A 24,343-nucleotide genomic window follows, 5' to 3' on the forward strand; every position below is an offset into this window, starting at 1 on the left:
ACACCCCCTACTGGGGATGTGCCTGCAATCAATATACCTTGATTGCAGGCATATCCCCAGTGGAGGGTGTGCAGGAGGCAGCTGATCGATGTTTCTCTCTCATCGATATTTCTGACTATCTCTCTCCCTTCCTTTCTGTAAAAAAAATCAATAAAATATATGTATTCAGCCGAAACCGGTTTGGCTCAGTGGTAGAGCATCGGTCTGCGGACTGAAAGGTCCCGGGTTCGATTCTGGTCAAGGGCATGTACGTTGTTTGCGGGCACATCCCCGGTAGGGGGTGTGTAAGAGGCAGCTGGTCGATGTTTCTCTCTCATCGACGTTTCTAGCTCTCTATCTCTCTCCCTTCCTCTCTGTAAAAAATCAATAAAATATATATATATTTTTAAAATATATATATATGTATTCAAAAAAGAGTAGGCCTTCCTTTCCCTGGCTGCTGGCACCGGATTCCCTCTGGCACCTGGGACCCAGGCTTCCCTCTGGCCGCCAGCCAGTAGGCACCTGTGACCTGGGCTTCTCTCTGGCCGCCAGCCAGTAGGCACCTGGGACCTGGGCTTCCCTTGCAGCCCCAGCTTTGTACAGAAGGACATCCAGTCTAATTAGCATATTATGCTTTTATTATTAAAGATATTGTTAACTATAGTCATAGTCCCCGGAACTTATAACTGGAAATTTATACTCTTTGACTAACATCTCCCCCAACCCCCCTGCCACACAATCCCTGGCAACTATCATTCTATTCTCTGTTTCTATGAGTATAAATTCCACATATGAGATCATATAATATTTGTTTTTCTCTGACTTGTTTTTTTTAAAGCTTTATTGTTATACTAGAGGCCCAGTGCACGAATTCCTGCACAGGTGGAGTCCCTCAGGGTGGCCTGCAGGGATTGGGCCAAAACCTGCAGTCCAATGCTGCCTGCCACTCCTGCCTGCTACTCCCGTTCATCCCAGCCCCTCTGCGCCTGCCACACAGCCGTGAGCCCTGCATCCGGCGCCCGTCCCAAGCAGGGGATGGGGCTAGGACATGATCGGCCCTCCAGGCAGACAGTGGAATGCCCTTGCCTGCTGGGGACCCGGATCCGTCCTGCTGACATTCGTGCCAGTTGTCGGGAGCCACCTAGTGGCCGCTTTTATATATTGTAGTTTCTTCATTGCAGAATGGGAAGTGGCAACAGTGCCTGAGGCCAAATTCTAGGATAGGGGTGTCGAACTCAATCAGAGAAGGGGCCAAAATCTAAAATCCAGCCTAAATCGCGGGCCGAATGGTTTACTGAACAGTCATAAACTGACAATGTGATAAACTGACAGCGGAGTGCAGTGATGACAGCGCGGTGCGGGCCACATTGCAAGGCCTGGCGGGCTGGATTTGGCCCGCGGGCCTTGTGTTTGACACATGTGTTCTAGGAGGTGGGTGACTGTCAGGATCTTGCCAGTGGCACCAGTCTGTTGGTGCTTGGCCTGTTCTCCAGAGATTGGACCTGCAGGACTACTGAGGGAGTGAGTGGCTGCCACTGGGCTGGTGGACCACCAGGATGGGTAGGTCAGCTGAGTGGCACTCCTGCTGTAGGAGTGCACTGACCACCAAGGGGCAGCTCCTGTGTTGAGCATCTGCCCCCTGGTGGTCAGTGCACATCATAGCGACCAGTCGACTGGTCATTCGGTTGCTTAGGCTTATCTATATATAGATAATTTACATACCATACAATTAACTTAAACTGTACAATTCAGAGGTTTTTATTATATTTACAGAGTTGTCCATCCATCACCACAATTTTAAAGTGTTTTCATCACCCCCAAAAGAAAGCCTGTATCCATTAGTGGTCACTACCCATTTCCTCCTATCCCTTTTCCCCAGCCCAGGCAACCTCTAATCTATTTTCTGTGTATAGATTTGCCTATTTTGGACATTTGATATAAATGGGATAATATAGAACAGTGTTTTTCAACCTTTTTTGGGCAAAGGCACACTTGTTTCATGAAAAAAATCACAAGGCACACCACCATTAGAAAATGTTAAAAAATTTAACTCTGTGCCTATATTGACTATATATAAAGTAATTCTCTTGAATAGGAATCAAATAAACACAAAGAAAGTATTTTATAATTACTTTATTATGAAATATTAAGTAAACAAAATAGTGAAAAATTATAAAATTCTTGTCTTGTCTGCACCTACGGCACACCAGGCAACATCTCGCGGCACACTAGTGTGCCACGGAATAGCGGTTGAAAAACGCTGATATAGAATACTGTTTTTGTGACCAGATTAATTTTGACATGGTTATAGTACCTAAAAATTAACAAAAACAGTAGAGGCTCGGTGCATGAATTCATGCACCAGTGGGGTCTGTTGGTACAGCCTGCGGGATTGGGCCAAACCGGCTCTCTGACATACCCCAAGGGGTCCCAGGTTGCAAGAGGGCACAGGCGAGGCTGAGGGACCCCACTGGTGCACAGTTGGGGCCAGGAAGGGACGCAGGAGGTTGGCCAGCTAGGGAGGGGCCACAGGAGGGCTCCAGGGCATGTCTGACCCATCTCGCTCAGCCCAATCAGCTCAACCCCAGCAGCAGGCTAACCTACCGGTCGGAGCATCTGCCCCCTGATGGTTAGTGAACATCATAGTGACTGTCTGCCCCCTGGTGGTCAGTGCATGTTATAGTGAGCAATTGAGTGACCTTAGCATATAATTACCATATTATGCTTTGGTTGAATGGACAACCAGACACTTAGCAGATTAGGCTTTTATTATATAGGCTAGCCAAAAATTGATTTAGTTATAGTACCCTCTCCTTCCCCTTTTCCACTGGATTATTTTAAAGCAAATCCCCAGACATTTCATCTATAAACTAGATGCCTGATACACAAAATTCCTGCAATAGTAGGCCTTCACAGCCACGATGGCTGCCTGGATCCCTCTCTCACAGCCATGGCAGCTGCCTTGATCCCATGGCTATAGCCTCGGCTTCGTTTGGAAGGTGGTCTGGAAGGACATCTGGTTTAATTAGCATATTATGCTTTTATTGTTATAGACTCCAGGCCTGATGCATGAAATTCGTGCCAGGGGGTTGGCCCTCGCAGCCACGGTGGCTGCCTCAGCCCTTGCAGCCCTGGCTTTATCTGGAAGGACATCCAGAAGGTCATTTAACTGTCCGGTCTAATTAGCATATTATGTTTTTATTATATATTTTATTATTATAGATAGTTTAGAATCTATCTCAAAGAAATAAAGACTTTTATTATTTTTTTAAAATATTTTTTTATTGATTTTTTTACAGAGAGGAATGGAGAGGGAGAGGGATAGAGAGTTAGAAACATCAATTCAGCTGCCTCCTACACACTCCCTATTGGGGATGTGCCTGTGTCCAAGGTACATGCCCTGGACCAGAATTGAACCTGGGACCCTTCAGTCCGCAGGCCAATGCTCTATCCACTGAGCAAACTGGTTAGGGGGCTAAACGACTGTTTTACTTACTTATTTGTTTTTTGTTTTTTATTTTTTGTAAGTTTCAGCTTTTATTTTTTCTTTAATTTAATAAATCTTCATTGTTCAGATTATTACAATTGTTCCTCTTTTTTCCCCCATAGCTCCCTTCACTCGGTTTCCACCCCACCCCCTGCCCTACTCCCCAACCCCAGCACTGTCCTCATCCATAGGTGTACGATTTTTGTCCGGTCTCTTCCTGCACCCTTTTCCCCCTGAGAATTTTCAGTCCACGCCCTTTCTATTCCACTGATTCTATTATATTCATCAGTTTATTCTGTTCCTCAGATTTTTAATTCTCTTGATTTTTAGATTCACTTGTTGATAGATATGTATTTGTTGTTCATAATTTTTATCTTTACCATTTTCTTCTTCTTCCTCTTCTTAAAGAATACCTTTCAGCATTTCATATAATATTGGTTTGGCGGTGATGAACTCCTTTAGCTTTTTCTTATCGGTGAAGCTCTTTATCTGCCCTTCAATTCTGAATGATAGCTTTGCTGGGTAGAATAATCTTGGTTGTAGGTTCTTGCTATTCATCACTTTGAATATTTCTTGCCACTCCCGTCTGGCCTGCATAATTTCTGTCATATGGGTGCTGACAATCATATGGATGCTCCCTTGTAGGTAATTAACTGTTTTTCTCTTGCTGCTTTTAATATTCTCTCTTTGTCTTTTTGCTCTTGGCATTTTAATTATGATGTGTCTTGGTGTGGTCCTCTTTGGATTCCTTTTGTTTGGGGTTCTGTACACTTCCTGGACTTTTAAGTCTATTTCTTTCACCAGGTGGGGGAAGTTTTCAGTCATTATTTCTTCAAATAGGTTTTCAGTATTTTGCTCTCTCTCTTCTTCTGGCATCCCCATTATTCTGATGTTGATACGCTTGAAGTTGTTCCAGAGGCTTATTACACTATCTTCAAATTTTTGGATACTTTTTGCTTTTCGGGTTGAGTGTTTTTTTGTTTCTTTGCATTTCAAATCTTTGACTTGATTCTTGCATTCCTCTAGTCTGCTGTTGGGTCTCTGTATAATTTTTTTTTTTTATTTCACTCAGTGTATGTTTAATTTCTAGTTGGTCCTTTTTCATATCCTTGAGGGTCTCACTAAATTTATGGGCCTTTTCTAGGAAATTATTGAAAAACCTTATAACTGTGCTTTTGAACTCTATATCCAGTTGTTTGTTTTCCTCCACTTATTTTGTTTGTGATCTGTTTCTTTGTCTCCACATTTTCGCTGCTTTTCTGAGTTAGTAGGGTAGCTTTGTGTGTTAGGTGTCCTATATGGCCCAGTGGCTCGGCCTCCCCAGTTACCTGAGGTGCACACTCGTTTCCCACCTGCTAGGGAAAGCCAGCGGCACTCAGCAGTCAGTCCTTTCTTCGCGCACTCGCCTGTGTGCCTCCAGACCTCTGCCTTTCGCCTCCCCTGAGTTTCTGCCCGACAGTCCAGATTCCCCCCATATAAGCCTGGGTCCCCAGGGTCTCACCCAGAACTGGGGTTCAGTGCAGTCGGAACTGGGGTTCAGCGCAGTCAGAAGCTTTTGTCTCCTTCCCGCTAGAGAAAGCCAGCCAGGCACTCAGCCGCCCGAGTGCGTATCTCCGTACCTCAGCCTTTTGCAGCTCCTCTGATTCTCTGTGTGCTTTCCTCTTTCCTTCTAGTTGTAGAATTTCCACTCAGCCAGCTTTCCTGTACTTCTGGATGATGTTCATTTTGTCTTTTAGTTGTAGTTTTGAAATTGTTGTGTGAGGCAGCAGTTTAGGTATTTACCTATGCTGCTATCTTGGCTTCTCCTATTATGGATAATTTTACTGTTTCTCTCTCCTCCCCTCACATTAATCCCTACCTTTTATTCCCACCTTCCCAGGTAATAATATAATGTGCATATTTTTATTTTATTTACTGTTTATAAAATCTTATATAGATCTAGATATAGTGTTTTTTTTGGGGGGGGGATAATATTACAGGTTGTTTTTTGTTTTTTGCTTTTCATGAAAATCCCTCCCAAGTTGGGGCAGATGCCAAGGTTGCGGGCTTAATCCCCAGTAGGGGGCATGCAGAATGCAGCTGATCGATATTTCTCTCTCCTCAATATTACTCTCTATCTCTCTTCTCCCTTTCTCTCTTTCCCTCAAATCAATAAAAATATATTTAAAATAAATAAGTAAATTTTTCTGTGCTCTAACCACAAAAATTCTGATTCAGTTGGTCTGTGGAGAGGTACATGAAGCTGTATTTTTTAAAGCTCCTAGATGAATATGATGTGGTTTTAGAACAACTACATTTAAGCTCCAGGAAACATTAAATTATAACTGGTCTTCTAGCTTAATATCAGCAATATCATGTGTCAGCCTGATAACATATAGAATCAAAATACCAAATCAAGAATTGGTGATAGGCATAGATATATCAAATACAGGTCAAGGGCATGTGCATCTTCAGAATGGAAGGCTTATTTAGTTATATTGGGGCAAGCCTCTTGGGAGTCACATAACCAGTTTGTAGCAGTTCTTAACAGTCTAACAGGATTTTGAGGAAGAGTTAATCATTTAGTGATTATTTAGAATTTAAGTGATTGAGTCCAGCTGGCATAGCTCAGGGTTTGAGCTTCAACCTATGAACCACGAGGTCATGGTTGGATACCTGGTCAGCGCACATGCCCAGGTTACAGGCTCGATCCCTAGTGTAGGGAGTGCAGGAGGCAGACGATCAATGATTCTCTCTGATCGTTGATTTTTTTCTTTCTCTCTCTCCCTCTCCCTTTTTCTCTGAAATCAATAAAAAAATATATATTTTTTAAAAAGAATTTAAGTGATTGAGAGAAGCTAATGGAAATAAAAGCATTACACATAGAAAATGTTACTGAAGAGCTCCTATTTATAATATTAGGGAGCAAAAATTGAAAGACTTGAATTTAAAAAAAATATATATATTTTATTGATTTTTTACAGAAAGGAAAGGAAAGGGATAGAGAGTTAGAAACATCAATGAGAGAGAATCACCAATCAGCTGTCTCTTGCACACCTCCTACTGGGGATGTGCCCGCAAACCAGGTACATGCCCTTGACCAGAATCGAACCTGGGACCCTTCAGTCCACAGGCCGACACTCTATCCACTGAGCCAAACCGGTTTTGGCGGAAGACTTGAATTTTAATACTGGTTAAAGTACTTACTACCTGTCAGATCATGGAACTTATTTTCCCATAATGTGAAATGAGGAGGTTTGATAGGTGATTACTCAATCATTTCAATTTCTAACTAGACTATAGACAGTTTCTTTGTCATCATAGATACTCTAGAGCACATGTGTCAAACACAAGGCCCGAGGGGCCAAATCCAGCCCGCCAGGCCTTGCAATGTGGCCCGCACCGCGCTGTCATCACTGCACTCCGCTGTCAGTTTATGACATTGTCAGTTTATGACTGTTCAGTAAACCATTCGGCCCGCAATTTAGGCTGGATTTTAGATTTTGGCCCCTTCTCTGATTGAGTTTGACACCCCTACTCTAGAGCATTGGCTCTCAACCTTCCTAATGCTGCCACCCTTTAATACAGTTCCTCATGTTGTGGTGACCCACAACCATAGAATTATTTTGTTGATACTTCATAACTGTAATTTTGCTACTGTTATGAATCATAATGTAAATATCTGTGTTTTCCAATGGTCTTAGGCGATCCTGCTAGGGGTTCCCACAGGTTGAGAACCACTGCTGTCACCCCAACATAAAGAACTGTATTAAAGGTTCGCAACATTAGGAAAGCTAAGAACCACTACTCTAGAGAATCACTGTGTTGGAAAATTTCCTCTGTATGTATTATAAGTCTTGGGGCCAAGTCTGACAGAAGCAAAGTTAATGTGTTTACAAAAAATGAAATGAGGCAAGATGGGGACATTCAACTATCTCTCCACAGAGCCCCTTCTCTATAAGATTCTTCAAGGCCTGTGCTCTGAGGCCTTCTTGTGGCCTATAAGAAACTACCCATATTCTGAAACTCCTGTTTCTACATTCCAGGAGCATACCCTCAATTAGATTTAGGGATGCATATTTGTTATTTAATGAAACAACTCCTGAATGTTGTGCTGTGAGGCTCAGAGTTTAGGCTCTAAGAAAAGGGATGGCTTCAACTTGTATTTACCTTTCCCTCCTCAGGCTCTGCAGATGACGTGGGAAGGAGGTTGCACTCAGCCCCTGGCCTTGGTCTCTCAAAGACCCCAACAGCAGAAATGGAGCAGAGTCTCCATGAAGCCAGCACAGTGCCTGCTTCTCAGGTAGCGGTCTCAGGTGCTGGGCATGGGGTGGGGCGTCGGGGAAGAAATTGTGGCGATATGAGCGGTTGGCTTGGTGGTAAGAGGGGCATGGTAACGTGGAGCTGTTAGATGAGAACCAGGTCTATGATCCAGCTTTTTTTGAGTGAGAGGAGATTGCCACTTGGGCACTACCTTTCAAATACATCTAATTCAGGTCTCTGCTGGTGACTCTTACCTTATTCTCTCCCACATCCCTGGGGACAGGGTCTGTGGGAAAATCATAGGTCTGGTTTTATGTGTTTATCTGTGTGTGTCTGTGTATTTGAAGGCTACTCCTTGCTGAGGCCCCAGCAGGGAGTATGGGGGTAAACACAGTGCAGAGAATTTTTGCTGCATCTCATGTAACCTCAGTGGCACTGCTGTCTTAGAGTGGGAGGAGGTCCCAGTCTCTTCTCACAGTTTTGTAAGTGTCTGTCTATTCAGAGCACCTCTTTCTCTTGCTAGGTAAAATATGGTGTAAGTGAAAGGGAAGAAGAAACTGAAGGCTGTAATTTTGGGGGAAACTATGTGCACTCAGCAAAAATGAGGACACATAATCATTATTTTATTGACACACATTTGGTTGGAGTCCAGGGGAATGTCCATTCCCTGTAGCAGCTCTGCCAGGTGTGTTATAGGGTTTCCCGGGGTGAGAAGAGTCCTGGTAGCTTGAGAGAGTCTCTAAGAAGCAGTGGCTGCTGATTTGGGTCAGAACCCATTGCACTAGTCAACGGAAGAGATGGGATGGAATGTTGTTTTGCTTTTCTCTCCATCTCAGTACATGATTGAGTGAAGTCCAGTGTGCTTTCAAGTTGAAATGAAGCATTTGCATTAGCAATAAAAGAAAAATGATTATAAAATTCTCATTCTGAGGCCTTCCTTTTTTTTAATTTGTTATTTATTGATGAGAGAGAGAGAGAGAAAGATCAATTTGTTATTCCACTTATTTATGCATTCATTGGTTGATTCTTGTATGTGCCCTGACTAGGGATTGAACTATGACCTCCTGGTTCATAGGTCGATGCTCAACCACTGAGCCATGCCAGCTGGGCCTGAGGCCTTTCTTATATAATTAATGTGGTAATCTGTAGGTGAAAGGGACAGGGACACCCACATCAACAGAGATCACAAACTCAAATAGTTTCAGTGCCTGGGTTTATAAATTGTGCCTTTTGAGAAGTTCACACAGTTGCCCAGAGCAAGTTGAGTTTTCATTATAATAGAGGTCAAGATGCAAAGCACCAGTGCACTGAACCTTGTTCACCAGGTTAGTTCAATAAAAATTTAGAAACAGGTTTTAAATATGTGGTATAAAAATAGAAAGAATTAATGAAATAGGGGCTGGTATGCAGATGCGCCAGGCCGCCAGCCAAGGTGGGTGCCAGCAGGGGCCCCCAATCGCCCCACCAGTTGCCCCACAGATTGGTCCTGATCACCACCAGGTCTAGGGACCCTACTCTATATATTGGGAACGGTCTCTTAGATTTAAAAATTAAAACCTGGCAAAGCTACTCTAACACTGAAAAACAGGATGATGCAGCAATGACATGCATGGACTCTGGCTTGCACTATTTTGTGATCATCCCTGATTCTGACACTTATAACTGTGTGACAAAGCCAGTTACTTAAATTCTCTGCTTCAGTTTTTCCACCCATAAGGTGGGGAAAATGGTAGTACTGTCTCAGAAGGATAATGTTATGTAATACTTTTTATAATCAGGGCAAAATATGTAGCTGCCTATACAACAGCAAGATGCCTTTCACGTGTATGAAAAGTATTGTCACTGGTGCATGCAGTGTTCCCGATTGTGAGAGGGATGTCCGACTGCTGGTTTAGGCCCGATTCAGGCCTAAACCGGCAGTTAGACATTCCCCAAGAGGTCCCAGATTGTGAGAGGGCACATACTGGACTGAGCCCCCACCCCAAATCCTGGCACCCTGTGAACTAATTTTGTATACTGGGCTTCTAGTATATATATATAACAGGTAAAGGGACCTGAATTAAAAGAAGCTACTTTGGTATGGCAAAATTAGAGTCTGACAAGGGAAGGATGGAGAGTGTTGACAAGTGAGACTGGAAAGAATATAAACAAGGGTTATATCATGAACCACAGTAAGGAGTTTGGGAAGATAGAAGTGGACATACTAGAGAGCCAATTAGGAAGCAAAAATTCGTGGGTTGTTGCCTGCCTGCCTGGATATGGGGAAAGGAAAATCAAAGATCTTATCCAGAAATTATGAGTTGATTGATATGGTATATTTGAAGGAAGAGAAGTAAGAATATATTTGAAGGAAGAGAATTATACAATTTTGGATGTATAGGGTGGGGCAAAAGTAGGTTTACAGTTCATATGGGAATCCTATCTAATAAAAGAGTAATATGCAAATTGACCACCACTCCAACACAAGATGGCCACCCCCATGTGGTCAAAGATGGTCACCCCTATGTGGATACAAGATGGCCGCCACAAGATGGCCAACAGGGAAGGGCAGTTGGGAGGAACTAGGCCTGCAAGGGAGGGCAATTAGGGGTGACTGGGCCCACAGAGGAGAGCAGTTGGGGATGACTGGTCCAGCAGGGGAGGGCAGTTAGGGGTGACCAGGCCTGCAGGGGAGGGCAGTTGGGGAGAACCAGTGCAGGGGAAGATAGTTAGGGATTACCAGGCCAGCATGGGAGGGCAGTGTGTGTGTGTGTGTGTGTGTGTGTGTGTGTGTGTGTGTCCCAAGGGCTGGCAGGGGAGCAGTTAGGCGTCAATCAGGGTGGCAAGGGAGTGCTTAGGGGATGATCAGGCTGGCAGGTAGAAGCGATTAGGGGCAATCAGGTAAGTAGCAGGCAGGTGAGCGGTTGGGAGCCAGCAGTCCTGGATTGTGAGACAGATGTCCGACTGCCCATTAGATGGCAGTCAGACATCTCTCAGGGGAGTCTCAGATTGGAGAGGGTACAGGCTGGGCTAAAGGACACATGCCCCCATGAATTTCATGCATTGAGCCTAATAAATAATACAAGAACAAACTCTGTGTTTTGTGTAGTCATAACTGTTAGCCTGCTTTAGCCCATCCTATATTAAGCTTGAGTGGAGGTATGTGGTAGGCCTTAGGATGTGAGATATATTTGCTTGAAGTTGAGATTTGTGCATCATAGCCATTGAAAAGAGGAAAGGGGACTTTCCAAGAAGACCAGAATATATCCCTGAAGAGTGTCAGATTCAAGGTAGTTCTTCTGAAGAACTCAAAAAGGGGACTTGGCAAAAGAGACCAAAGAGATAGAGGGAAAACGGGAGAGTGTGGTGTCACTTTCATCTGCCCCGAAGAAAGGAATAGTTGTGGATAGGGAGATCTGGGGGAGATAAGAGATCAACCGAAGGACTTGTATGCATGCTTATAAGTACAAGCAATGGACACAAAACTCTGGGAAGGGAGGGCATGTATGGAAGGAGGGGGCAATGGTAAGATATGTACACAGATAATAATTTAATAAATAAATAAATAAAATTTTTAAAAAAGGAATAGTTGTCTGTGTCACATGCTAAGAGGAGCTGGACCTTAGGCTAGATGATAAATGCCTATGTGCCATGCTATGGTAGATGCTGTGAGCGTATTGATAAAACAACACAAATTCTGTCCTCGAATAGCTTGCAATCTAGTAAAGGAAATAAGATATACTGGCATATAGATTATTTATTTTTTATAAAGTGCCTATAATATTCCAGGTGCTGGGGATACTGGGGTAAGAAGAAATGTATTCTACTAGGTGAGAAAGACAATAAACAAGAATAAAACAAAGCAAAAGGGAAAAAGGAGTAAAGAGGTAACTGGTTATTCTCAGGGTTATTTTTTTAAAATGTATTTTTATTGATTTTAGAGAAGAAGGGAGAGGGAGAGAGAAATAGAAGCATCAATGATGAGAGAGAATCATTGATCTGTTGCCTCCTGCATGTCCCCCACTGAGGATCGAGCCCCCAACCCGGGCATGTGCCCTTGACTGGAACTGAACCCGGGACCCTTCAGTCCGCAGGTCAACGCTCTATCCACTGAGCCACACCAGCCAGGGCCTCAGGGTTATTTTTGATAGAGTAGGGAGGGAAATCGGCTTAAGGAAGTAATATTTGGTCAGAGGCCTCAGTGATATGAAGGTGTGAGCCATGGGAAGAGCATTCCAGCTAATAGAAGCAGTAAGTGTAAAGAGCCTAAGGTGAAATGAGCGTGGCACGTTTGAGGAACATTAAGAAGGTTAGCGTGTAAAAGGTGCAGGAATGGTGTTGGAGATAGATGAGAAAGATTGGCATTGCCATATCACATAGGAACTTGCAGGCCACAGTAATGAGGTAGCAGGTTATAGTGGAGATAGGAAGATCAGTTCAGATGTTGTCTCCAGGGCCCAGTTAAGTTGAAATATGAAACCTATTGGTAGAAATAACAGTACTTGGCAAAGGCAACTAATGGAATTGTGGATAAAAAGTGCAAAATTAAGGGCAATGTCAACATTTGAGTATAGATGGCTTTAAAAAATGTAGTACCTGGGGGAGGAGTTTGGAAGAATGTTGGTTCACTTGTGTGCATATTAGTGTTTCACATGTTAAAAAGGGGAAATTTCTGATATTTTTGCCACAAAAGTGAGTGACTAATGGAGTATAAAGCAGGGTATACTGGTAAGCATCAGAGGGTGCAAACTTGACAGGCAAACAAAGAGATTGTGGAATGTAGCAGTGAGAGGAAAGAAAATCTAGTAGTAGAGTTCTTGATGGTACACTGAAGGATATATATTTTGGTTTTCAATATTTAGAGAGAATATAGAATTTTCTTTTTCAATCTCTCAGACTTTCGTAATTTCTCATTTCTTCTTTATTTTTAAATTTCTATTTCTCTCTAATTCTACTGTTAGCATTAAAGAGTTTGCTAAAGACGTAGATGGTGGGGTTGGGAAGATGAAGGCTACGAAGAAGACAAGAGAAGAGGATCTGCAGTTTGGTGTCTTCAGTTTATAGTGATCAGGAGTTTCTATTATAACAAGACTAACAGGGAGAGTGACTGAGTAAATTGAGTTTTTTTTTCCAGAACAAGGCATGTTTGCACTTTAGTTCCCTCCATCTCCCCCTCATTGCCTCACTGTGTTTACCTAACCATATCCTGCTGTGTTAATTCTCATCTCTGTGTTTTTTGTCGTCTCATTATAAGGATTCATCAAACGCAAGGAAAAAGGCTTTGGAAACCGGGCACCGTTGTTCCAGCTCCTCTTCCCTCCCTGTCACTCATGACCCTCCTGTGTTTCTCCTTGGTCCCCAGCTCTACCCACCCCATCCACAGCTCCTGTCCCCAGAAGTCTTGATGCCAAGCATAGCAGGGGAGCCCCATAGACCCCCAGGTAACTCTCCCCAAGTCTAACATTATGTGCCCGAATGTGGTACCTTTCCAGGGACTTAAAGTTTCAAACTAGTCCACCTATAGGTAGGGGTGTGTGTGTGTGTGTGTGTGTGTGTCCCAAGGTGGGGTTGTAAAGGGGTAAGAAGTATTGTTTTAGGATGAAGCATTGAGCTAGATGAATTGTGACTGAGTCATTTCTTGGGCAACATGCTTCTTAGACTAAAGGTCTAAACCAGAGTTGCCAGAATCTAACTACTCATGAAAATGAACTGCTTCAGTCCTGATAGAATAAGCTTTTAAGTGACCCAGGGTAGTTAATACCCAGTCTTTAGGATTCCCCCGCCCCCCAAAAAACAACAACAAAGTATCATCTCTATTAGTTTCCTCTCCTTCTATCCCCTAAGTGTCAGTTGAAGGATGGTTTAGAAGGTAAGGAGTAAATGGGAGATTTGGGAAGCCCATGCCACATATACAGATCCAAACAATCCTGGGAAGGTGGGCAGCATCCATCTGGCTTTCTACTAGTACATAGTGAGATTTGCTTCCTTTCCTCTTCATGGGCTGAATCTACAGTTTAAGGCACTGATTCTCATGGGAAAGGGGAAGTGATACTAGCATCTAATTGGCAGAGGCCAGGGATGTTGCTAAACACTCTACAATGCACAGGGCAGTTTCCCTGCACTCCTTTATCCCACAAACAAGGAATTATCGGCTCCAAATATCAGAGTTTTAAGGTTGAGAAACTTAAGGTTGGCTTATGGATATAAATGCCTTAGGGCAGGGGGTGGTTGTGGTTATAGAAGAGAGAGTAATATTGTTGATATTACTACATTTTTGTTGTTGATGTTGTTAATTCTCACCCGAGGATATTTTTCCATCCATTTTTTTGAGAGAGAGAGAGAGAGAGAGAGAGAGAGAGAGAGAGAGAGAGAGAGAGAGAGAGAGGGAGAAAACACATCCATGTGAGAGAGACACATCAATTGGTTGCTTCCTACACGGCCCGACCAGGGCTGGGGTCCGAGCCTGCAACTGAGATACATGCCCTTGTCTGGAATCAACCCTGGGACCCTTCAGTCCATGGTCCAGCATTCTATTTACTGAGCCAAACCAGCTAGGACTGTGTCCACATTTTAGCCAGATTTGGATAAGCAGGTCTTCTGGATAGATGGACTTTCTTTTTTCTTTTTCTTTTTTTTTTTTATACTATATTTTTATTGATTTTTTACAGAGAGGAAGGGAGAGGGACAGAGAGTTTGAAACATCGATGAGAGAGAAACATCGATCAGCTGCCTCCTGCACACCCCCCACTGGGGATGTGCCCGCAACCAAGGTACATGCCCTTGACTGGAATCGAACTCAGGACCTTTCAGTCCGCAAGCCGACACTCTATCCACTGAGCCAAACTGGTTTCGGCTAGAAGTGATTTTTAAAGTTATTTTGTTTATTTTGTTTATTTATTTTTTGTTTATTATAAAGTTATTTTGTTTATTTTGGAGAATTAATATGTAGAAAAGACATTTCACATTGAATATGTGTGAGGTGAGAACACATGCAGAGATCTCAGAATGTGCAAGAATGTAGCAGAGACAGCTTAACTGGAGTAAAGGTACCACGTTAAGAAAATGAGTGATCTTTTGGAGTGGTGGCTCTAGGAGTAGAGCTGTCACAATGAGAGTATACATTTGCAATATTAGGGGACGTTCTGGTGTGTGTGTGTGTGTGTGTGTGTGTGTGTGTGTAGTGGAATGAAGTATGGCAGCATCCAGGAGACTACTTTATTTGCCAAGGTTGAAGGTAAGAGACTTGATTTGATGTAATTAAAAGTGAAATTAAAAGCAAAGGTAGGCTCCTCCTTCCCTTTGTGTGTATGCTCTTAGAGGGATGGAGAGTTGGGAGGAACAGCCAGGCATGGTCCTCTGGGAAGGAGAATGGTTTACTGAAAGTGCTCCATCTTTGGTTCTTTTCTCTCCCCAGGAACTTCAAGGAGTGCCCAGCCGTTTCTGGCTCTGTGTGACCGGGGTGAAACTCCCCAAGGGGTCAAGTGCACAGGAACAACTTTGAACTACCGGAGTCTCCCCCATCGTAACAGAACAGATGCCTCTTGGGGACTGTGGTCGGAGGCCAACCAGCATATTGGGGCTAGATTCCTGACTACTCCAGGGTACAGGCCTCAGCTCACCCACTCTGCCACACTGCCTGAAAGACACCAGGGCCATCGTGTTCCTCATGCTCAGTCCTGGGGAGATCTTTCCCATTCGTCCGCCCCCGCTCCCCTTGTCCACCCGGTGCCCCCCCCACTAAGCAGTCTTCACGTTCCCCTGAGGTCAGCTTGGAATTTGGGTCCTGTCCCAGGGTCTCGATCGCCTGGTCCTCGGAGAGTCGATATGCCCCCAGATGATGACTGGAGGCAGAACAGTTACACCCCGCAACCTGGGCCCCGGAGGACGGGGGCACAGGCGTTTCTGTACGTCCCAGCAGACGCCCCTCAGAGAGAGCAGTTCAGGGCCAGAGCCCTGCAGCACAGCAGGTGGTGAGGTCACCCCTTCCTTCCCCCGAGCCACAGCGTGCTTTTCAAACAGTGCTGTGGCAGAGCTCACCCTCCATCCCTGCCAGGGCTGTGCGAATCTCATCTCATCGGAGAGCTGGCAGTTTCTCCTAAGGGTGCCAGGAATCTCTAATGTGATACGGCTCTTTGAGAAGGAATATTTGAAATTCTAATTTCCATTCACCTAGCAAAAGGAAGCAACTGCTATTTAGGGCTTTATTTGAGCCACTTTAAAAATGAATCCATATTACTCTGGACACTAGCCATTCCTTAGGTCATCACTTTAGTCCTGGATACTTTATGCCCATACCTGTATCTGAGCCCTCATCCTCTGCTCCTCTACTATATTATCAATTTCTACTCTTCATTTTATCTATCTATCCATATTACCTGTCTTCCCCAAACCCCCTTCAAGGGACATGAAGCCCTGTGGTCCTTGTCCTGACCCCAGGAAGCCCATCTACCCAAGTGTTATAGACTGCCAGCCCTCCCTGTGCTCCCAAACCTTAGGCCTAGAACGCGGAACTGCCAACATTTGCCCTCTGAACAGAAGGAGTTGGGCACACTAATACACCCTCTTGTCTCAGCAGCGGAGTCATTACTGCCACTTGCTCAGCCCCCATTGTAAACCCTCAGAGTCAGCTGACCTATTTTAGGGCCAAACATACTGTTTTTGTAAAGTATTTTTCATTAATAAATCTATAATATAGTTCTATTTAATTCCTTGTCATTTAATTGTCTTTTTAAGCTCTTTTTTTTTTTTATGGACTTGTTCTTTTATATTGGTGTGGGCTGGCCTGGATAAGCAATAAATACCAATTCAAACACACACACACACACACACACACACACACACACACACACACACTAGAGGCCCCATGCACGAAATTCGTGCACTCGGTAGTGGGAGGGGGTCGGCCCCTCGGCCCAGCCTGTGCCCTCTCACAGTCCGGGAGCCCCTGGGGGGAGTGGGCCCCAGCTGACAGTGGGACATCCTTAGCACTGCCACAGAGACAGGAGAGCTCTCACCACTGTCACTGCGTTTGCCAGCCGTGAGCCCTGCTTCCGGCTGAGCAGCGCTCCCCCTGTGGAATAAGGCTGAAACCCCTTCTCCAACATCCCCCAAGGGGTCCTAGATTGCGAGAGAGTACAGGCCAGGCTGAGGGACCGCCACCGGTGCACAACTGAGGCCAGGGAGGGACCATGGGAGGGCTCCAGGGTGTGTCTGGCTTGTCTCACTCAGTACCAATGGGCTGGACCCCAGCAGCAAACTAACCTACCAGTTGGAGCACCCGCCCTCTGGTGGTCAGTGTACATCATAGCGAGCAGTTGAGCAGCTTTAGCATATCATTAGCATATTATGCTTTGATTGTTTGAACGCATGACTGGATACTTAGCATATTAGGCTTTCATTATATAGGATATAAATGGCTTTTGAATGAGTGAAAGTGAGGAGCCAAAGAGTTTAAGGGTTGAAGGATATATATTGAAGGGAGGAGTCGTCAATGTGCTCTAAAATGGAGTAACTTTCCTTGTTATTGCTGCCGCCAGTATATTTTCTACCCCTTTCCAAGAGGCACTAAGTACAGTATGAGCTTTCTCCTTCCGTCCTTAGGGAGATTTTCTAGAGATTCGAACTCCTTTTATAAATTCACTCTATGCATCTTGGTACTCCCCCTCCCTTGCTCTTTCCGTGGCTGCTCTTCCCTTCCGAGCCCCTGTGCAATTATTGCACTTCCATGCCTGAAGTCCACTTTTATCCCTGTCTCACTCCCCGATCCTCCTTCCTCTAAGAGGTATTTTGTATGCTCCTTTTGCAAAGAATACCTGTTGGGTATTCCTCTTCTCTCTTATCCCAGGCCTCAGGATCATGGAGTTTGACAAAAAGAAGAGGTAGAATGGTGCTCTTTGAGACCTTTGGACCACTGCTTACCTAATTCTCACCCATTGTGAACAGATTCTGAGCACAATCAGTACTGAACAGGAGGATGGGCAGGAATTCTCACTCCTCCCACTTGCATCCTATGCCATCAAGATACATACATCTTAGTGGATGTGCTGGTCTCTATCCATGATCCTTTACATCTGCTGGTGACACACACTACTAATAATTATTGATTGAGTAGTCAATCAGATCTTTTTTAAATATATTTTTTATTTACTTCAGAGAGGAAGGGAGATAGAAACACATCAGTGAGAGAAAAATCATTGATCAGCTGCCTCCTGTACGCCCCCGACCATGCCCACAACCCAGGCATGAGCCCACAATGGGAATTGAACCGGGACCTCCTGGCTCAACCACTGAGCCAGCCAGGCATCATCAATCAGTTCTTGTCCCACTGTCCTCTTTCCCACGAATATCCGCCCCTACTTAGGTTCCATAAGTCACCTGTGCCCGGATTCTGTATGTGCACAGAAACACCACATGAGGTATTTCTTATGAGGAACTAATTTCCAATTCTCTACTTATTCCTCTGCCTTCCAAACCTAATTCCTGTATGAATCAAGAGGTAGGTGTGTTCTTTTCAGGTGCATCTGCAGAGGCTTGGCTATCGTTTCATGCCATCCCTTCCTTTCCCTTTCCTATTTGGTTCTTAACCTTGGAGCCTAAACTTCCTGGCCTGCATTCATTCTGACTCTGTGCCATCAGTCTGAACAATTCCAGGTTCTAAACACAAGGGCCAGATTCTCTCTCAAACACCACTTTTTGAACGGTCACTTTGTAGAACCTGCAATGCCTCCTCTTTCTCTTGTCCCTTACCAACCAGAGTGCCCAGATCCGGTAGCCAAATTGTTATACACCTGTTTTTCTCAATTAGTAGGAGGTTCTGAGATGTCATCACGTCTTTGCATCTCACTGGAAGCTCCACGAGAGCCCGTGCTGCCTCCCAGCACTCCTCCCCCACAGCAGTTAGCTGTGGGCAGCTAACTCCTCAGACTCTGGTTTTGTGCCTGCCCGGAATTTTAACCCGATCCCTTGGCCTCGTCCCGCTCCTCCGGCCTCAGTAATTTTGACCGAGTCCCTAGAGCCTGCCCCGCCCCCGCCCCCGCGCGCGCGGTGCATGCCGGTCCTAGCCCCTCTGTCGGGAAAGAGGGTCCGCCATGTTCCCCGGCGGCGCCGCCGCTTGGCTCTGGTAGCCGCCGCCCCCGCCCCCAACCCCGCCCGGCCCAACGCCGAGCCGAGCCCCGGGCCCAGCATGGCCGCCCCGGAGCCGGCCCGGGCCGCACCGCCCCCGCCCCCGCCCCCGCCGCCCCCTCCCGGGGCTGACCGCGTCGTCAAAGGTGAGAGGTGGACGGAGCCCCGGGGGCCCGGCCCGAGGCGCCGAGCGAGGGCGGGCGGAGAGCGTCCCTCCGGAGCGGCCCGGGAGGGCGGGCGAGTGACTGGCTGCCTCCCTCGGGGAGTGGCCCCTGGGCGGGCCCCGCGGGGCTGGGCCGGGCCGGCGGCGGCGGCTCCGGGCTCGCCGGCCTGCGGGCCGGGCCGGGGCGGGGGCTCCGCGCGCGGGTCTCGCGGCCGCGGGGCTGAGGCTGCTGGGCGCCGCGACCGGCCCCTTCCTTTCCCCGCGGGGAGCTTCCCGCTCTGCGACAGCTGCAGCCCGGCTGCCGGCGGACCGGGGCTCAGGCCGCCGCCGCGGGGCGGGTGCGGAGCGGCCGGAGAGCTCGGCTGTGGCCCACGCCCGCGCCCCGGTGACAGCCGCCCGCCCCGCGCGCCCCCACTTACAGCCGGGCCCCCGGGTTCCCCCGGGACTCCGCGGCCACCCTACGCGGGGGACACCCTGTGGGACTAGACCAGGGTAAAGGGACCAGGGAGGATGTGGGGACCCGGCTCTAAGTGCAGAATAGATGGCGAGAAAAGTCAGCATAAAAGACCCCCTAAAAAAGAGCCTCGTGGATAGAAAGAAGCATTGACAAAATGTAGAAAACGGGCGACACTGGTCAAAGGCCTAAAGGCTTACTTACCCCTTCCCTTTTGAGCACGCACACCCATGCGCTCCCCGTAGAAGGAAAAGTTAAATATTTCTCAGCTGGGGCCGAATTTATGGGTGTTTACCCACAACAGGTCAGCAGATTAACTTAAAATAGAAAAATAGAGGGCTGATGGAGAGTTACTTAGCCAACTCCATGCTTTCTGGGAGAGCCCATCAACTGCAAACACTTATGTGGAGGTGGAAAACGATTTGGAATGATCTTTTTTTTTCTTTATTATGTTGCTTGGTCAATAAATTGAAATCATTATAAAGTTTTTTTTATTGTATTATGTTTATTTTTGAAAGATAGATTATTTATTTATTTTTAAATTTAGTTTCTCAAATATACTGGCACAATGTTTAAACACTGTTAAGCCTAGTGACCAGGTATGTTTCCATTAAAATTTTTAAAAACAAGAAAAAGTTTTTCCTTTGTGTTATTTTAAGCTTTCGATTTGAGCCCCCTTTAATAATAACACTAATTTGTAACCAGGCTTCTCCAAATAATTTTTAAAAGTTAGTGGTATGTCCGGCTGGGCCAGGCATTGGAATGAGTTGAATGAAGAGTTTATGGGATCCTGGTCCTGTGAAATCTTTTTAGAAAGAGAGAAAGATTGCTAGTTCAGGCATTCATCCTATTATGAAATACTGGAGTTTTCGTCCAGGTGGCACAAGAGACATGGGCTGCCTCTTCATTTTCTGATTCTGTATCTGTGTTATATGGTCATTTCCTGGGCACTTTCACCCTATTAGATGGTACAGCCAATCACATTTCTGAACAATGTGTTTATGCTATTCTTATGCTGTGTATCTTATTGTTTTGTGTCATACATACATACATACACACACACACACACACACACACACACACACACTAGAGGCCTGATGCAGGAAGACTTGTGTAAGAATGGGCCTTCCTTCCCCTGGCTGCTGGCACTGCTTTTACTCCAGCCAGAGCTGCCTTTCTGCCTTCCCATGCTGCCCAGAGGCCTGGAGCAGGTGGGGTGGTGCAGAATGCAAGCGTCCTGTCCTGCCTTACCTCCAGCTGCTTGGCACCTGTATATGCAAATTAACCAGCCATCTTTGTTGGGTTAATTTGCACAATCACTCCTGATTGGCTGGTGGGCGTCCTGAAGGTACAGTCAATTTGCATCTTACTCTTTTATTAGTGTAGGTACCGTATTTTCTGGCGTATAAGAAGACTTTGAAATGAAAAAAAGTCAACCGAAAATAGGGGGAAAAGGACCAAAATTGCACAAAAATTACCCGCAGATCTTGACGGCAAAATAAGTCTTTTCTTTGAAGTAGGGGGTAGTCTTAAACAGCGAATATAGGCCTAAACCTATGTTTTAACTGTAAAATTAGGGGGTCGTCTTATACACCAGAAAATACGGTGTGTGTGTGTGTGTGTGGTAATGTCTTCCCTGTACTTCTTAAATACAGTAAAAGTAAGATTTTAAACAAGGTGTATTCCTTAGGGGTAAGGTGTGATTCCCAAACAGTCATATTTGAATATGGAATAAAAATAATTTGACTTAGTAAATTGAAAATCATAGTTAGAGTTTATGTATATAAGATCTCATGTACATAATAGTATATTTTTCATCAAGACAACTTTCATTTATTGTGTTTGCTAGCCAGTTAGAATGCCTTATATGGATCATGTGATTATAGAGATAGCTGGCAACAGACTAGTTTGCACATGGAGTCTCATCTCTGGCTTACTCAGAAATTACTGGGAAATTCACCTTTCAGACAGAAAACCATTTTTAGATTTCATCTTCCGGCTTCTTTCTTGCATTCTCATTCAATAATTGTTTAGCATAATGTTACATTTGATGACAGAGAAGATATCCACAGTGTTAATTCAATCAAGTTTAAAACTTGTTAAAATCCAGATTTTTTACAAAGTACAATATGTGCTACTTTTGCAGCTGTACCATTTCATATTAGTAATATTATGGAGACCATCATTGGTATTGAATACAAGTAGTCGTTTACACCCTGAAACTTTTCCTTTTCTCAGTTTTATACTCTTACCCTTGTAGTAGTCAAGAGACCTGTATTTTATAGTCACATGGATTTTAAAGGCGGGGGGGGGGGGGGGGGGGGGAGGGGGGGTATGATATAGATCTTTCAGTGTTGAATATCAGATGCCTGAAATTCACTTCATGTGAAGTTTGAGACATTGGAATACTGTAGGTGATTCATGTATAAATGTAATTAGCTCGTCACTGAAATTATCATTGGTAATTCCATATCACTAATAATGTGTAATTAGGTTTTCTGGTTAGTTAAAGCAAATTTAGTTCTGAGCCCACTCCAGCTGTTGGCTCTGGTATAATTAATTCTTCTCCTTTAAAGTTTATGTAGCCCAAGTGCTTTAGGTGAGAAGAGTATGCCCTCTTAACTATTTTCTGTTAAGCATTTTTCTATTTTAGATAAGAAGTTGGAAACAAGAACATAGAAACAAACTAGGAAAAATAGCTAACTGCATAAGTGCCGTACTTCCACATCAACAAAGTTGGTTTAGGTAATTAAGTGAAGCATAAAACTTTGAATTTTATGTATATTGCTCTCCTTTCTCCCCTCATAATTTGCTTGACCTGAATTATCCAGACACTTCCTTTTCTTTTCAGATACTTTAAAAATGTACCTACTCAGATTTGTAAGACTAGATTGCCCTTTGAGGTGATTGAATCTTTTAGTCTTGATTTTTTTTTAAAGTCTACTTTATTACTTAAAGTGCATTGTCTGTATCATGTGTATGTTCATTTTAGCATTCACAATGTGACTTTCTTTTGGATTCAATATTTCTTTTTGCCTCATTTCTTAAATTATCAGATTTTCTGATTAAACAAAACACTGAAGTATATGTGTTTTAAATTTTAAAGCTGATATATTTCTGGTGGGCAGCCTTTGATTTATTTAGGTTCTGTTGCTAGCCTGCCCTGCTTAGGTTAATTGGCTTAAGTGTTTTTCCAGTACCTTAGCTTTTTTAGGTTTGCTTATTTTTCATTACAGATTTTTATTTTATTTATTCTTTAACATTTTTATTTCAGAGAGGAAGGGAGAGGCAGAGGGAGATAGAAACATCGATAATGAGAGAGAATCATGGGTCAGCTGCCTGCAGCACCTCCTACACTGGGGATCAAGCCCACAACCCAGGCATGTGCCTTGACCAAGAATTGAACCATGACCCCTGGTTCATAGATCAATGCTCAACCACTAAGCCACACTGGCCCGGCTCATTACAGATTTTTAGATGAAACACATAGCTACTTCAGTGTTTCTTGCTAATTCTATTTCATTATATTTTATTTAAACCAACTTGAATTTTAATTTAATTTAATTTTAAATATATATATATATTGATTTCAGAGAGGAAGGGAGAAGGAGAGAGAGATAGAAACATCAATGATGAGAGAGAATCATTGATTGGCTGCCTCTTGCACACCTCCTACTGGGGATGGAGCCCAAAACCCAGGCATGTGCCCTTGGCCGGAATCGAACATGGGACCTTTCAGTCCGTAGGCTGACGCTATCCATTGAGCCAAACCAGCTAGGGTTTGAATTTTAATTTCAGAGGTATTTTGTGGACTTGCCTATGTAAAAAGATAACTCTTAAGACTTTTTATTTTTTCTATCCCCATTAAACTCTAATAAGTCTAATAAAATAATTCTTCAGTACTATGTGTCCTAGAGAAAGCAAAGGAACAGAGAATATTGTGTGTGTGTGTGTGTGTGTGTGTGTGTGAGAGAGAGAGAGAGAGAGAGAGAGAGAGAGAGAGAGAGAGAACATACTGTGGTAACAAGACATCTTAGAAGGAAAATGCCGGGAGAGAGAGAGAGAGAGAGAGAGAGAGAGAGAGAGAGAGAGAGAGAGAGAGAGAGAGAGAGACGGAGAGAGGGAGAGAGGGAGAGAGGGAGAGAGAGAGGGAGAGGGAGGGAGAGAGAGAGAGAGAGAGAGAGAGAGAGAGAGAGAGAGAGAGAGAGAAAGAGAAAGAAAGAGAAAGAAAGAGAACATACTGTGGTAACAAGACATCTTAGAAGGAAAATGCCAAGGAGGAAATATAGCTGCTTAATAGTGAGGCAAAGGCTGGTATTACAGATTTTCATTGAATGAATTGGTAAGAGTTGTAAGTGCCAGGCTGGTATTGCTCAGGGGTTCCATGTCAACCTATGAACCAGGAGGTTACAGTTCGATTGATTCGTGGTCAGTGCACATGCCCCAGTTGCAGACTCGGGTCCGAATCGGGGTATGCAGGAGGCAGTTGATCAGTGATTCTCTTTCATCATTGATGTTTCTATCTCCCTCTCCCTTCCTCTCTCTCAAATAAATAAAAACATAAAAAAAAAAAAAAGCTATAAGGAAGTTTAGTGAAAAGAACCTTGATTTATTACACGAGTTATATTTTACTGCCCATCATCTGACTTTATTTCATCATAAAAATGCTTATGCACAGAGATAAAATAAGCTGAAGCTAATTGGATATCCTTGTGTGGTATGTAAAATTTAGTTTGATACCTCAAATAATCAAATAGAAGATATTTATTAAATGCTTGCTGTATGCTAAAACTGCAGAAGAACAAGAGATAAGATACAGTATTGGTTCTGGGAGAAATAAGTACCCATGAAAGGTTATGTATCACATGGACGGGTGTGTTTAATAAGTGTGAGCTAAGAGGCAGAGCCAGCAGTT

At 44.4% G+C, this 24,343-nt stretch overlaps 3 protein-coding genes across 22 annotated transcripts in view; 2 read left to right on the forward strand and 1 right to left on the reverse strand.

Moving 5' to 3' along the window:
- The window catches only part of USP54 (ubiquitin specific peptidase 54), a 114,541-nt gene extending 98,152 nt beyond the window's left edge, over nucleotides 1–16,389 (forward strand). For 9 of the 14 annotated variants that reach the window (XM_084904916.1, XM_084904907.1, XM_084904918.1 and 6 more), the window contains 3 exons: nucleotides 7,633–7,751; nucleotides 12,945–13,131; nucleotides 15,105–16,389. In XM_084904916.1, coding sequence (XP_084761042.1) covers nucleotides 7,633–7,751; nucleotides 12,945–13,131; nucleotides 15,105–15,664 — 866 coding nt within the window. In that variant the 3' untranslated portion in view covers nucleotides 15,665–16,389. The remainder of the gene's footprint in view (nucleotides 1–7,632; nucleotides 7,752–12,944; nucleotides 13,132–15,104) is intronic. The other 5 variants (XR_014796860.1, XR_014796861.1, XM_084904915.1 and 2 more) reach the window with 2 other exon arrangements.
- The window catches only part of NUDT13 (nudix hydrolase 13), a 438,779-nt gene that overhangs the window by 134,115 nt on the left and 280,321 nt on the right, over nucleotides 1–24,343 (reverse strand). The gene's annotated exons all lie outside the window — the stretch shown is intronic.
- The window catches only part of PPP3CB (protein phosphatase 3 catalytic subunit beta), a 56,574-nt gene continuing 50,959 nt past the window's right edge, over nucleotides 18,729–24,343 (forward strand). For 6 of the 7 annotated variants that reach the window (XM_084904945.1, XM_084904948.1, XM_084904946.1 and 3 more), the window contains exon 1: nucleotides 18,730–18,957. In XM_084904945.1, the coding sequence (XP_084761071.1) occupies nucleotides 18,738–18,957 (220 nt within the window). In that variant the 5' untranslated portion in view covers nucleotides 18,730–18,737. Of the gene's footprint in view, nucleotides 18,958–24,343 lie in introns of all 7 variants that reach the window. The other variant, XR_014796863.1, reaches the window with a different exon arrangement.

Source organism: Pipistrellus hanaki (genome assembly GCF_964339955.1).
Source record: "Pipistrellus hanaki genome assembly, chromosome: 14".
NCBI classification, from domain to species: domain Eukaryota; kingdom Metazoa; phylum Chordata; class Mammalia; order Chiroptera; family Vespertilionidae; genus Pipistrellus; species Pipistrellus hanaki.